The sequence below is a fragment of the Chenopodium album genome, chromosome 14, assembly GCF_948465745.1.
Source record: "Chenopodium album chromosome 14, dcCheAlbu1.1, whole genome shotgun sequence".
Taxonomy (NCBI): domain Eukaryota; kingdom Viridiplantae; phylum Streptophyta; class Magnoliopsida; order Caryophyllales; family Amaranthaceae; genus Chenopodium; species Chenopodium album.
Window position 1 is genome coordinate 51,748,414 of NC_137847.1, and position 15,616 is coordinate 51,764,029.

The following is a 15,616-nucleotide window of genomic DNA, read 5'->3' on the forward strand; positions in this document are numbered from 1 at the left end:
AGATCTGGCAGGAGACTACCATGTCAGTGACAAAATTGATAGACTTAGAAATCTTTTACAAAACTTTCATTGTTTGAGTATTAGCAACTGAATGTTTGTAGGGGATTGATCCCTTTTTCTCAGCTGTCCAAAAAAGAAAAAAAAAAAAGCTACACACAAGACTTACATGCTCAATAATGATATTACGGCGATTGGATGATGGTTAGGACACCTTTTTTTCTAGATAAATACGGATGCAAACTCTTTGTACGACGTATGCAATGCCTAATTTTTTTGAAACCTTTCCGGTCGTTTAATTCTTGACATCTTTTATTTCGGAACTTTTAAGCTATTTGTGCATATGTAATTATATATTTAAAACAGATTGACTTGAGCTACTTTGATTTTTTAATTTTTTTTGTTTTATTTTATTTTATTTTATTTTATTTTATTTTTTTATTTTTTTTTTTGTGTTAGAAAGAACTTTTCCCTTATAAGAACATAAAATGGATTTTGCTGCCAAATAAGCAATTCAACAGAATAAAACCTCTTTTGATTAATGTCTAAACAAGCGCTTTAATTTGATTCAACTAGCTTTAACTTAACGAGGATCAAGATAAGAGATGGAAGCCTCGTTTACAGATGCTTCATTTGATTTGTCTTTTTGACTACTAGAACTACTTGAGGGTTGATACATGTCACTAAAGATAATGAATGCAGGTCTCGAAGGCTCAGCAATAGACGACACTATGTTGCTATTTAGCATGAATACAACAGTAGACATATTAGGTCTGCTCGTTGGATTTTCTTGAACGCATAACAACGCGATTTTGATGCATTTTAAGATTTGAGTCATTTCCCTCTGTAGTTGCGGAAGTGATTGATTCACCGCTTCTACGGCCTTACCTTCAACCCATTTCCTCCATGCCTGAAACCCGAAAGCAAACTAATTAATTCCATATTCAATTCCCCGGCCTCTTTAATTACTACTCCCTTCATTTTTAAATACTTGCTCCATTTTTTTATGCGCGGAGTTTTAGGATAAATTGGAGAAAGTAATAAAATATGGGGGTAGTGGGGTAGTTAGAAAATAAAAAATTGTAAAAAGCAAAAGTAGTGGAAGAATAGGAGGAGAGAGAGTATTATGTTGGGTCCGCCAAGTATGACAAATGAATTAAACATTATAAAAGCTTTCCAAAAAAAGGAAAGGGAGCAAGTATTTAAAAACGGCCGGAAAAGGAATGTGAAGCAAGTATTTAAAAACGGAGGGAGTATCTCTAATTCCCATGTCAACTTGTAGAATGAAAGAAAAAATCTGGCAACATTGATGTTATTACTTACATAGCTCGGCAGGCTTTCTCCTCTTCCTTCGTCCGAAAACTTAGAGATCAGTTTGCCACTTATGATTTCCAGGACTAAAACACCAAAGCTGAACACATCAGACTTGACAGAAAAATGTCCCAGTTCCACATATTCCGGAGGCATATATCCACTGCATATTGCAGCGCGTATGATGATTAGCATATATAATGTGGTTCCGATAATGGTACAATAATAACAGCTATTATTAGAACAGGACACTTACTAGGTACCTAGAACTGTGGTACTATCTCCCCTACTTTGGTCTGCATGAACAACGCTAGCCTTGCTGAAATTTGAAATCTTGGGGTTCATTGCTAAATCTAATAGTATATTGCTGGGTTTCAAGTCTCGATGGATCACTGTTACTTGAGAATCTTCATGTAAGTAAAGCAAACCTCGAGCAATTCCTAGAATTATTTGGTAACGTATTTCCCAATTTAAGTTTGCACGCTTGACAGAATCTGCATTCAATATACTTTAAGATTCAAGTACATTTCAAGCTGCTGATGTTTAAACATAAACATAAGGCCTTACCATATAAGAACCAATCGAGACTCTCATTAGGCAGATACTCGTAAATTAAGAGTCTTGAATCCATTTCTATGCAGAAACCTAAGAGTTTTACTAGATTTCTGGGCTGAAGATCAGCCAACAACCAAACCTCATTGTTAAATTCAAGTTCACCATGCCTGCCATTTATTCTGAGCCGCTTGACTGCTATTTCTTGCTCATTATTGGGAAGCTTGCCCTATTGGTAATGGAATAATCGGTCGTTGGACGATCACCCTAAAACCAAACAATATTTCTACCTAAACCAACCTAAGACAAGTCTAGGGTAAGTAGAGGATCGTATCCACAGGGAATGGGTAAGTACACCGAGAGTATGAAACGGTTGCAATCTAGTTCGGTCACAAATTGGGGGTTTTGATTAGATAACTACTATGGAGACAAACACTAGGGGGGAATAGGGATCGACTCCAACCAAACCAACGGATCAAATCAATAGGCAAGCACGAACACAAGTTGGGTGATAGAGAGGGCACTCAATGTTACCTTCTTTCGAAGCCACAACACTAAGCATTCCTAAGCCAAACTCAACTAACAAGATAGGCCAACCAAGTCTTAACAATGAGAAGTAGACTACTAACTCGGGTTTGTCTTTCGATCGGTCCAAGAAAGCATTAAAGCACAAGCAATTGAGATTTCTCACCTAATTGTTGCAACTAAGACTACTACATCATTCAAACAAGGAACCATAATCAAGAGGAGATTAGCATAACCATATAAGAAAAGGCTCACAACTAGACTTCATCTCTCAATGCAAGCATAGAAGTGAATACATGAGCAATAAGTGGCCATCCAATTACACATGCAATTAACCATCTCTTTAACAATCAATTATCAATCCAAAATGAACATGCAAGCACAAACATCAATCAACCCATGGCTTGGTTGGGTCTTCACCCAACCCCTAGCTAATTAACTACTCACTAAACATGGTGAGGGACATCAAAACAACAAGTTCTAATCCAAACATTAAGTTAACAAGTTAAGAGGAGTAGTAGGAAATAAGTAGATTGGACATGCAACAACAATTAAGCAAGATCAAGAGAGAAATTAACAATTCAAAGTAAATAAAAACTGAAATTAAAGAGTAAGAGATAGAGGAAAGAGATTACTTAAAATGCTTCAAAGTTGAGAAATTGTTGAATTCAAGAGAACAATCTTCAATTAATCTACTACAATGATTGAGTTGAGAAGTTCTAAGCTAATAAATGAGGGTTGAGAGAACTCAGGGCCTAAGAAAACTAAAAGGAAAAGAAGATCCAGAAAACTGAAGCCAAGGGTCGTATTTATATGCCCAAAAGTTACATCGTAAAATCCGTCAAAATCGAGCTTCAGAACAGAAGGAGCGCCCGCTCCTGGGTGTGGAGCGCCCGCTCCTGGGCTCTCTGCACGCCCTCTCCTCTTGCACCAGTTTGAGGCAGTTTGTAGGAAAACAGGGAGGAGCGCCCGCTCCTAAAAGTGCAGGGGAGGCAGAATGTGGCAGTTCAGGCAGGAGCGCCCGCTCCTAAAAGGCTGCACGCCCGCTCCTGCTTTCCTTTGCTTCCAAAGAGTATTTCTTCATGCTTATGCTATTAGCCCATTTTTCATCGTACCTACAAGCACGAGCACACACATAAAAAGAAACGGGGAAGCCAAAAGATGCAAATTAGCACAAGAGGAGTTAGAAAAAGGGATTAAAGTAGGGGAAAGAGTACAAAATTGTGTTTTAAAAAGCCATGATAAGTGGACAAATAAAACACTTATCAAATTCCCCCAAGCTAGCCAATTGCTTGTCCCTAAGCAATTCACTTGGCGCAAAAGAAACCAATAGATTAGTCCGCTCAAAGAAAAGCACATGTAAAGATAAAAGAATCCTTAAGCAATAAAAACTCGAGTATGAGGTATATGCCTAAGATCAACCACGGTCATGACTAGCCAAGGCCTAGCTAACCTTCCCGAATGTACTCAACTTTGGTCCATTCAACCAATATTACCGCGTCCCCAACACAAAGTTCAAATTCCCCCTAATGGTAGTGTCTCATGACTCCTCGAAGGAGCCGGAAGAAAAATAAACAAAAGAAGGCTTAGAACACTCGACATCTCAATGATAAGTACCCTCTCCATATGCTTGTGAACCAACTCCCTCCACCGACTATGGCTTCAACTACTCTACTAACATTACAAGACTCAAGGATTACGGCACAAAGTTAAGGCATAGAGAAAACTAGAAGTGCTTTGCAATTAAAGTCAAGCTAAGATATATAACACTAAGAGCAAACCTAAAGAGGTTTCTGACTTTGACCCGTTACAAACTATGAATAAACTTGAAACAAAAATGCACCCCCAAGCTTGTTTAATTGCTAGGGTGGTAGCTATTCATCACTTCTTTTTCTTTCTTTCTTTCTCTATTTTTTTTCTTTTTTTTTTTTATTTTATTTTTTTTTTTTTTTCAAACTTGGCATTTACATCACAAACTATTATTTATAACAACTTAAAGATTGAACTAATGAAACAAGAATGACATGCCTTAACTTTGTGCGAATGAACAATACATAACAACCTTCATAATCACTAAGAGTAGTTTAGGCCGCGATCTTGGGAGTTAAGACTCAAGTTCTCGATCTAGGTACTAAATCAAAGAGGATCCTTGCCACTCATTCAAAATGTAGTAGGCTTGAAAAATATTACAACCTCACTTTTGGGAACAATGTAGGATCAAATACTACCTTTCGGGGTTCAAATTCCTTCGATATGGGCGACACCTTCTTACCACAATCCTAGACTTTTGGTTTCGTACATTCGGTAAGGTTATTCTCACACTAGCCTAAACTAGCCAATTCTATGTTCAACCAAGGGCATCTAAACCATACTCGAAATTTTATTACCAAAAGAAAGCAAATATCCATCACATGCAATCCAATATCATCATTGAGGACTATTCTAAAAGCAAAAAAAAATGTTTTTTTTTTTTTTTTTTTTTTTTTTTTTTTTTTTTTTTTAGAGGAGGGGAAAGAGGTACTAGCTAAAGAATTTGGATTAAGGGAGGAGGAACTAGCTAAAGAAGATTAGGAGAGGGAAGGAGAAAAGGAAGGAAGGAGAAACTAACTAAAGAATTTGGATTAAGGGCTTTGGATTTTTGGGTTTTGGATTTTTGGGAAGGAGAGGAGGCTCATCAACAAATATCATCATCAAAAATGAAGCACATAAACCAAACCAAGCTCATCAAAATGCAAACATTCAACCATTAACTAACCAATCAAGACAAACGGAGCATAATCAAATTAAGCACAAAACTAGCAACATCAAATCCCAACTCTATGCAAGGCCTAAATACTCCCCCAAGCTAGACATTTAGTCACCGTTTCAATGAAACAAAATAGGCAATGAAGTAACCTCCCCCAAGCTTGGGATTGGCACCGTCCTCGGTGTCCCAAGAAGTGAAAAGGGGCAATGAAACGGTGACTAGAATGCCTAGACCATCTAATTATGTCGGCGTCCCGGCGAATAGTGATAATTGTAGTTAATATCTACATCACTAGAAGTGGCCGGGGCGTCTACATAAGGAGGTAGATCATAGTTGGGGCAAGTGCGGTAATGGCCAAAGTCCGGCACACCTTGCTCACCCCAACCACCATCATAGCCGGGTGGAAACCCGTAATGCCCCCTTAGGGGGGGATCGAGCACCTCCGAAGATGAACTATCTCCACAAACCTCGGGGACATAGTAATAGCTAGGGTCGCCCCTATAATCACTTCCCCCGGGTTGTGTGTAGTCATAAGGGGGTGGTAGGGGGAATAATCGGTCGTTGGACGATCACCCTAAAACCAAACAATATTTCTACCTAAACCAACCTAAGACAAGTCTAGGGTAAGTAGAGGATCGTATCCACAGGGAATGGGTAAGTACACCGAGAGTATGAAACGGTTGCAATCTAGTTCGGTCACAAATTGGGGGTTTTGATTAGATAACTACTATGGAGACAAACACTAGGGGGAAATAGGGATCGACTCCAAACAAACCAACGGATCAAATCAATAGGCAAGCATGAACACAAATTGGGTGATAGAGAGGGCACTCAACATTGCCTTCTTTCGAAGCCATAACACTAAGCAATCCTAAACCAAACTCAACTAACAAGATAGGCCAACCAAGTCTTAACAATGGGAAGTAGACTACTAACTCGGGTTTGTCTTTCAATCGGTCCAAGAAAGATTTAAGGCACAAACAATTGGGATTTCTCACCTAATTGTTGCAACTAAGACTACTACATCATTCAAACAAGGAACCATAATCAAGAGGAATTTAGCATAATCATATAAGAATAGGCTCACAACTAGACTCCATCTCTCAATGCAAGCATAGAAGTGAATACATGAGCAATAAGTGGCCATCCAATTACACATGCAATTAACCAATTCTTTAACAATCAATCATCAACCCAAAATGAACATGCAAGCACAATTAACAATCAACCCATGGCTTGGTTGGGTCTTCACCCAACCCCTAGCTAATTAACTACTCACTAATCATGGTGGAAAACAATCTAACAATTAAATCTAGGGTTAACATGAATTCAATTAAACTAGGAGAGAGATTAAACAAGGATGGTTGGACATGCAAGAACAATTAACAAAGATTAAGCAAGAACTAAGATTAATAAAAGATAAAATCAGAAAAATAAATAGCAAAGGAGAGAGAAAGAGGTTACTAATTGATGCTCCAAAGTTGAGAATAATTGTTGTTGAAATTGATAGAACAAACTTCAAATAATTCTTACAAAGATTGAGTTTTGAGGAAAACTAATCTAATTAAAGAGGGTTTAGAGAAACTAAGGGCCTAAGAAGTCTAAAGGGAGTTAAGAGAGAAGAGAGTCCTACAAATGAGCCCCTTAAAGCTATTTATAATCCCCAATTTCATAGTAAACTCCGCAATAGAAAGTTCGCGGAACCCGTCGAGAGAGGCCTCTCCAAGGTCTGGAGAGGCCGCTCCAAAGTCTGGAGAGGCCGCTCCATGTCTTGGAGAGGCCGCTCCAAACTGAGGAAAATTGGGGCAGAATGCTCCGTAGCAGGGTGGAGAGGCCTCTCCAAAAAGGTGGAGAGGCCGCTCCTCGGATGGAGAGGCCGCGGCATAATGTTGGAGAGGCCTCTCCTAACTCTTTGTTCCAAAACTGCCAAGTGAGGCAGGAAGTTTGGCAACGAGGTGGAGAGGCCTCTCTAAATAGGTGGAGAGGCCGCTCCAGATGGAGAGGCCGCGACACAAAGTTGGAGAGGCCTCTCCTCTCAAAATCCTTGAAACTGCCAACTTTGGCAGTAGCTACAGCAAAAGGGTGGAGAGGCCTCTCCACTGACCTGGAGAGGCCGCGCCTAAGGAGAGGCCGCGCCATCTATTTGGAGAGGCCGCTCCACTGCAGTTTCTTCTTCTTCTTCACTTGGCTACTATGCTTTGTCTTCTTTTCATCATCTTCCTGCTTTCCAACTTGATTCATCATCCATAGGCTTCACTTGGTCGTCTTTAGGCCTAGCAACTCAACAAAAACACCAACAACCCGTGAAGCATAGGGTACACAAAAATTGCATAGTAATAGAGCAAAAGTGAACCAAAACACTGATTTTATCAAGTAAACAAGGTTCAAAGACACCCTAAAATCAAACCAAAATACAAGTTATCAAATCCCCCCAAGCTAAGCCTTTGCTCGTCCTCGAGCAAAACAAACATGTCAAACCAAAGAAGGACAGCAACTTGCTACAACATATCGAGGGGAAAGCAACAAGGAGGAAGCACATAAATACAAAACCGCATGGTAACAACCATAATCACTTTTAGCACAAGTGAAAAGCGATTTAAACCCCTAAGTCGCCATGGAGGACGAGTTTTTATCTCGTGAGGGTTTCCCTTGAGCTTAACCCACAACTCACACAAACCACAACAAAACCATCAAACTATAAGTATCTCTCTTTTTTTTTTTTTTTTTTTTTTTTTTTTTTCATTTGCCCAAGTCAACTCATCGTGATGTGAAACACAAGTAAAGATAAAGAGCAACTTTCATTCACGAAAACTAACCAATGTACACAAGAGTTAGGGGTAGAGTAAGAAATTAAACAAGATTGCACTAGGACACTTATTTAAGCTTCTTACTAGTTCATTAGAGCACATCTAGCTATTTCAAGGTTTTAACAAGCTCTCTTTCGGTTATAAAATTGCAAAATACTAGTCCACCTCCCAAGATGCGCGTAGACACCCCCTAACTACACTCTATTTTGAGACTTTTACATTTCATAAAAAAAAGGTGTGGGAGGCAACCACAAACTGACCTCTAAAGAAAGAAATTATCGGGAATTTTTTTGGAGTCCCATTTTTTTTTTCCTTTTTCATTTCATTTTTCTACTCTTTTTTTTTTTCATTTCATTCAATGCCCTCGCCTCTTTTAACTGTGAGCGGCTTTTTCTTTTATTGATAACTTGTGGCTTATTATGCCACTTATTTCATACATTACACAAATAACCGAGTCTCTAATAAAGCTTTGCTTCGGGGAGAGTGGGAAACGCATCAAGGGCACACGGGACCGCAAATTAACTCAAACATATCCTACTTTGAGCAAATTAAGCAATGTCCTAGACTAGTCGTGCAATTGAGCATTCATCGGCTTTTATTTCATATACACTTGTGCAATCAAGGTTAATAAATTTCTAAATGACCCCAACTCTAATATACACAAATCTTTCTTTTTTTTTTATTTTTTTTATTTTTTTTTATTTTTTTTTTTTTTACAACTACTTATCACTCTAGAGTCAAACAAAGGAATCACATAAGAATCGTCATTTGAGTCTCATCCTTGGGCATCAATTTTTTTTTTTTTTTTTTTTTTTTTTTTTTTTTTTTTTTTTTTTTTTGGAAAAAAAAACAATATTAACTAGATAAGTGGAAACTAAAATCTACATGACAAGAAATTTGGATTTTAAGGAAGCAAGTTTGGATCTTAGGGCTTTGGATTAAAAAGGGAGCAAGAATCACCAAAAATCTCATCAAATCAATCTACCAACACAATATCATGGAATCATCATCATCACCATCAAACAAGACATGCCAAGAGAGAGCGAAAAAAATCAAAGTTATGGCTAGGATAAGTACTCTAAAGACACATGCATATGAGAACAAAGAGGGAAACCACATCAAAATGCAAGTATTCTAAATCAAGACCAAAACATCTCACATACCACCTTCAACCTCTCAAAACTCATACAACATGCAAATATGTCTAAAAGAGTAACCAAGCAAGCACAATCAAGAAGCATAACAAAATCAACATCGACAACCAACCTTAAAAGCTCACACACAAACCACACCCCCAAGCTAGGCGTTTACCATCCCCAACTAAGTAAAAACATTGTAAAGCACCCCCCCAAGCTAGTTTGTTGACACCGTCCTCGGTGTTGCTATACAAGAAAAGAGGGGTAGGGGATGGTAAAAGAGGTGCCTACTCTTCGTGCATATCGTCTCCTAAGTCGTCATCCTCTCTAAGATGGGGTCTCCCGGGCGAGTAAACAAAGTTATAGTTAGGGTCAATGCCGCCTAGGGAACTCGGAGAAGGGGCATCGGTATAGGGGGGTAAATCGTAGTTCGGCTGACTACGATAATGACCGTAATCCGGCACTCCACTAGTCCCCCATCCACCTTCATAGCCGGGTGGAAAACCATAATGCCCCCTATACAAATGATCATGGGTCTCCGGGTAAAGGGGAGCGGGGGAAGAGGAACTAGACTCAATGGGAGGGTCGGGGACGTGGTAGTAGCTAGGGTCGCCTCTATAGTCACTACCCCTGGGTTGGGTGTAGTCATAGGGTGGGTAGGTGCGAGTCTCGGTCAAGGAGCTACGTGGTCCTTGCCAAAATGGGTATGTGGGTTGGTTGTTGTTCCAACCCGCCACGGGACCCTCTTGAATAGGTCGGTTAGGGTAGTTGAGGTAGGGGAGAAAGTCACCCCTCTCAACTTGGTGTTGATATGATTGTTGTGCAACATAGCTTTGATATTCTAAATGTTGTGAATGCATGAGGTTCATGTTCCTAAATGCGGACTCAAGATCAAAAGAGGAGGAGGAAGAGGAACCTACTAAGTAGTCGGGTACGGTGGAAGTGCTAGCCCTCCTAGGCTCTCTCCTAGGCTCTCTCCTAGGCTCTCTCCTAGGCTCTTCCCTAGGTTGGGGTGGTGGTGGCTCTACTTCGGGAATGTTATCTCCCGGAAGCAAGGGTTGAAAGGGAACTGCCCAAGTGGTAGCCGCACCCACAGTTTGGGTTAAGTGAAGAGAGGGAAGGTAGCAATGGTGCCTACCCTTCACTCTCCAACTATAGATGTCGGGACGGTTAGAAGCCTTAATGAAGGAACGGTTAATCATTGCTTCTATATCTAAAGCATTAGAGCCACCCACCGGGGTCATCAAGCTAAGATGGTGTTCAAACTTAAGGGTTTTAGCTATGATAGTTATCATACCCCCACATTGTATATCTCCATTCATCTCTTCTTTTTCTCTCAAATCAATGCATCTAGTGATGAATCTAAACCCCATGTTGACTTGTCCATCAAAATCTCTCTCTAACCTAGAAGCCATGTAAAGGACTTTGATTTCCTCTCTTGTGAGCTTGCCTAGGTCCTTTTTTGAGTAGCAAGCATATCCCATTAATCTATGGAAGGTGCGAAGAACCGGGCTATACATATGGCTAGCTAGGCTTGACTTTGTTTTGAAAGAAGGAGTATTTGCTACATCATTCCACCAATTCGGCTCATCATAGCCTCTTACATTTTCATTCAAAGGATCCAAGACATGGTTCAAGGGATTCCATCCAAAAATCTCATTTAATCTCGTGAGGGTTAAAGTCCTTTCGGCATTAAACATCCTAAATGTGATTTTGAACTTGGGAAATTCCCCTTCTTGGGAGATTTTTGTGGCTTTGACGGAGGAAAGGAATTCAAGGGTGAGGTCGGCATAAGTTTGCTCTCTTTTGCTTAGAAAATCTAGCCACCCAAAATTTTCGGCCACCCTTCTTACTCCCACATCTATCCCAAGGGTTCGACAAGCTTCTTGGTCATAAAATTTTGTTGGCAGTATTTTTCTTTTTTTGAGATCGTTGTAAGCGGATTTGTAGGCGGGTAGGATCTTAATTATTGGAGGTTGGTTTTCTTCGGGTGCAATTGTGGTAGAGGAAGATGGAGTAGCGGATTTAGACTTTCTCTTCCCAAATACCATGGCTTCTCTTTTCAAAAACAACCAAATTTACCAACAATAATTTCAACCCAATACCAACAAGTCACTCACAACAACAATTACCAACAATCAACAAAATTCAATCAACCAACATGAACAATGATATTAACAAATGACTCCACAATATGTCAAATTCACAAATCACAAATTTCACAATATAGCACCATTATATCAATTTTTCTCACAATATCAACAATGTACTACACAATTTCACACACAAGGATGACAAAAATTCACTCAAATTTATCAAATTTAAGAAATAAACAAGAAGAACTCTTGGGTTCAAGAGGGAAAGTGAAGGAAGGAAAGAAATTATACCCCTTAGAGTATGGAAATACTCTAAATTTGCTTATCCTTGCTCAATTTTGTACCTCCTTGCTTCAAATTCTTTGACCCACTTCTTGTTCTTCAAATGAATGGTGAATTTGGGGGTTTCCTTGTTCTTGCTTGAAAATGTGTAAATTTGGGTTCTATGTGTTGCACATGTGGTGAGCATTGAGGATTTGTGAATTTTTGTGAGAAAATTTGAGTAGAAAGGTGAGGATTTGATGAGAGATGGAGAGTGTTTGAGGTGTTTTTAGAGAGAGAAAGGAGAGTTTGAGTGAGTATGAGTGGTGGAGTGAAAAGGTGAAGAAGAAGGGTGGGGGGGGTTTCGGTTAACTAGTTCGATTTTTTTTTTTTTTTTTTTTTTTTTTAACTCAAGAGAAAGTGGTTGGAATCGCCCAGCCAGCGAGGCGCGGCCGCGGCATACGAGAGGAGCGGCCGCGGCCACCGAAGTCAGAAGGGTCTGACTGCTTTGGGCGCGGCCGCGGCAAAACCTGGAGAGCCCGCGACAATCAGGCGCGGCCGCGGCATGGAAGTGGAGAGGCCGCGCCTGCTTGTTTTCTTTGAAACTGCCAAAATGGCAGATTGGTCGAGGAAGTGCTGGAGAGGCCTCTCCTCTTGACTGGAGAGGCCGCTCCTAAGGCGCGGCCGCGGCTCGGTTTTGGAGAGGCCGCTCCTCTCCAAAATTTTCAATTCTGCCTCCTTAGCAGCATGTTGGTGAAAACTCTGGAGAGGCCTCTCCTCATCAGTGGAGAGGCCGCTCCCTTGCTGCTGCTGCTATCTTCTTCTCTCTTCCTTTTTTTTTTTTTTTTTTTTTTTTTTATATATAAACTTCAACCAAAATTTCTTTTCTTACTTCTCCTTTCATCAAATACCTAAATAAGATATTAGGATAGAAAAGTTAGTAAAAATAAAAATAGTAGGAATAAAGTAATAGTTTAAAGGGAGATTTGAGGAACTCGGGTTGCCTCCCGGAAGCGCTTCTTTAACGTCACTAGCTTGACGACCTTCCGATCACATTAACCGGAGAAATTGAATCCTTTGACCTTGATGGAGTGAACCACACCTTTCTTGTCACCCTCATAATAGATCTTGAGGCGTTGACCATTCACTTTGAATGCTCCGGTGCTCTCACTCCAAACTTCAACTGAGCCATAGGGAAATACCTTTACAACTTGAAAAGGACCACTCCACCTTGATTTAAGCTTTCTGGGAAAAAGCCTTAACCTTGAGTTGTAGAGAAGAACCTTATCACCTTCCTTGAAGTCCCTCTTGATAATGTACTTGTCATGAAACTCCTTAGACTTTGCCTTGTAAGAGCTTGCATTATCGTATGCATTCATTCTCAATTCCTCTAGTTCATGCAAGTCTAGCATTCTTTTCTCTCCGGCACTTTTGAGGTCAAAATTCAAGGCTTTAATTGCCCATTGAGCCTTATGCTCCAATTCCACGGGCAAATGGCAAGACTTCCCATAGACCAACTTGTAAGGAGTGGTCCCTATGGGTGTCTTAAAAGCCGTACGGTATGCCCATAAGGCATCATCAAGTTTTGCCGCCCAATCCTTCTTACTTCTAGCCACGGTCTTCTCCAAAATGAGCTTGATTTCTCTATTTGAAACCTCCGTTTGGCCGCTTGTCTGAGGATGATAGGACAAACCCACCTTATGGTGTACTCCGTACTTAGCCATTAAAGCTTTGAATGTTCGATGAGCAAAATGAGACCCTCCATCACTTATCACAACCCGTGGAACGCCAAATCTTGGGAATATGATCTTTCTAAACATCTTCATCACCACCTTGGAGTCATTCTTTGGTGATGCAAGAGCTTCCACCCATTTGGACACATAGTCCACCGCTACTAGAATGTAGATATTACCGTAAGATGAAGGAAAGGGACCCATGAAGTCGATCCCCCAAACATCAAATACCTCCAATTCCAAGATCGGATTTTGAGGCATCTCATTTCTTTTTGATATGTTCCCGGTTCTTTGGCATTTGTCACAAGTCTTCACAAAGACCCATGCATCCTTGAAGAGAGTAGGCCAAAATAACAAACATTGCAACACTTTTGCCGCCGTTTTGTTTGCTCCCATATGACCACCACATTGTGATGAGTGGCACATATGAAGCACACTTTGAATTTCATCGTCGGGAACACATCTTCTCAAAAGATCATCCACCCCTATCTTGTACAAAATAGGATCGTCCCATATGTACCTTTTCGACTCATGCTTCAATTTTCTTCTTTGTTGTGGGTTGAACTCCGGTGGAATTGCCTCACAAGACAAGTAGTTCACTATATCGGCATACCAAGGCAATGACTTTGCTTGGATAGCATACAAAACATCATCTTTGAGCTCATCATTGATTGGAAGTTGATCAACATCTTCATCTCGGATTTCCAACCTTGACAAATGATCCGCTACCGAATTTTCCGTCCCCTTTTTGTCTTTAACCTCTATATCAAAATCTTGCAAAGCAAGCACCCATCTCATCAACCTAGGCTTTGAATGCTTCTTGGACATGAGATATTTGATTGCCGAATGGTCGGTGTAGACAATGGTTTTTGAACCCAAAAGGTAGGAACGGAAATTGTCAAAGGCGTAGATTACCGCAAGAAGCTCCTTTTCGGTCGTGGTGTAGTTCTTTTGTGCATCATTCAATGTCATGCTTGCATAGTGGATCACGTGCACCCTCTTTTCTTTCTTTTGCCCCAACACGGCACCAACCGCCGTGTCACTTGCATCACACATTAGTTCAAAGGGGAGGCTCCAATCCGGAGCTTGCACTATTGGTGCCGAGATCAATGCTTTCTTCAACCTACAAAACGCATCTAGACAAGCACCATCAAATACAAAATCACACTCCTTTTGAAGAAGTGTAGTAAGAGGTTTGGCTATTTTAGAGAAGTCCTTGATGAAACGCCGATAGAAACCGGCATGTCCCAAGAAAGATCTCACCCCTTTCACATTAGTAGGGGGTGGGAGCTTCTCTATTACATCCACCTTAGCCCTATCAACCTCAATCCCCTCATGGGAGATCTTATGGCCAAGAACAATGCCTTCTTGAACCATAAAATGACATTTCTCCCAATTAAGGACAAGGTTGACCTCTTCACACTTTTTCAAACATCGCGTGAGATTAATTAAACAATCATCAAAAGAACTTCCCCCAACCGAGAAGTCATCCATAAAAACTTCCATTTCCTTTTCAATCATATCCGCAAAAATTGCCATCATACATCTTTGGAAGGTAGCGGGGGCATTGCATAAGCCAAATGGCATCCTACGGTAAGCATAGGTGCCATATGGACAAGTGAATGTTGTTTTCTCTTGGTCATCCGGGTGAATTGGGATTTGAAAGAACCCGGAATAGCCATCAAGATAACAAAAATACTTGTGAGATGCTAGCCTTTCCAACATTTGATCAATAAAAGGCAATGGGAAGTGGTCTTTCTTGGTGGATGTGTTTAGCCTACGATAGTCTATACACATCCTCCAACCGGTAATAGTTCTAGTAGGGATGAGTTCACTTTTTTCATTTTTAATAACCGTCATCCCCCCCTTTTTAGGGACTACTTGCACCGGTGCCACCCATCTACTATTAGAAATAGGATAAATGATACCGGCGGCAAGTAGTTTAAGAACTTCCTTCTTGACCACTTCAGCATTGGAGGATTAAGCTTTCTTTGTCTTTCAATTGATGGTTTAGCATCATCCTCCAATGAAATTCGATGCATACAAAGCGTTGGGCTTATACCTTTCAAATCATCCATTTTATATCCCAAAGCTTTGCGATGCATCCTCAATACATTCAATAATTTCGAGGTTTGAACCTCATCCAATGAAGCATTAACAATAACCGGAAAAGTAGAAGATGGACCAAGAAACTCATACCTCAAGTTGGATGGTAGAGGTTTTAGCTCTACACTTGGGCATTCCTTACCATTGTCGTTCATGAGTTGCTTCTTCACTTCTTCTTTTCCAATTACTAGGTTTGCTTCTTCCTTGTCCATGGGGGTGGAGTCAAGAATCTCCTCAATTGGCTCCATCTCCATGTTTTCATTGCAAAACCTATCTTTGCTTTCAAGTTCATACTCAAGAGAATCATTAGTGTTATGCAAATGCAATTGTATGGATTCATTAATAA

General features: G+C 40.3%; 1 protein-coding gene across 1 annotated transcript; it reads right to left on the reverse strand.

The window, feature by feature from the left end:
* Positions 1-580: 580 nt before the first annotated feature.
* Positions 581-1,939, reverse strand: LOC145578313 (cysteine-rich receptor-like protein kinase 44). The gene is made up of 4 exons (XM_081635656.1): positions 1,876-1,939; positions 1,565-1,802; positions 1,321-1,471; positions 581-907 (listed from the first exon to the last, which is right to left on the reverse strand). Exons 1-4 carry the CDS (start codon positions 1,937-1,939, stop codon positions 581-583), a joined length of 780 nt encoding a protein of 259 aa, XP_081491782.1.
* Positions 1,940-15,616: the final 13,677 nt, after the last annotated feature.

Coding starts and splice junctions, on each gene's coding strand:
- LOC145578313 (XM_081635656.1), bottom strand. CDS start 1,939: ATGGATTCAAGACTCTTAATTTACGAGTATCTGCCTAATGAGAGTCTC. Junction 1,803..1,875: donor TCTCGATTGGTTCTTATATG/GTAAGGCCTTAT, acceptor TATTGAATGCAG/ATTCTGTCAAGCGTGCAAAC. Junction 1,472..1,564: donor ACCACAGTTCTAGGTACCTA/GTAAGTGTCCTG, acceptor TGCAATATGCAG/TGGATATATGCCTCCGGAAT.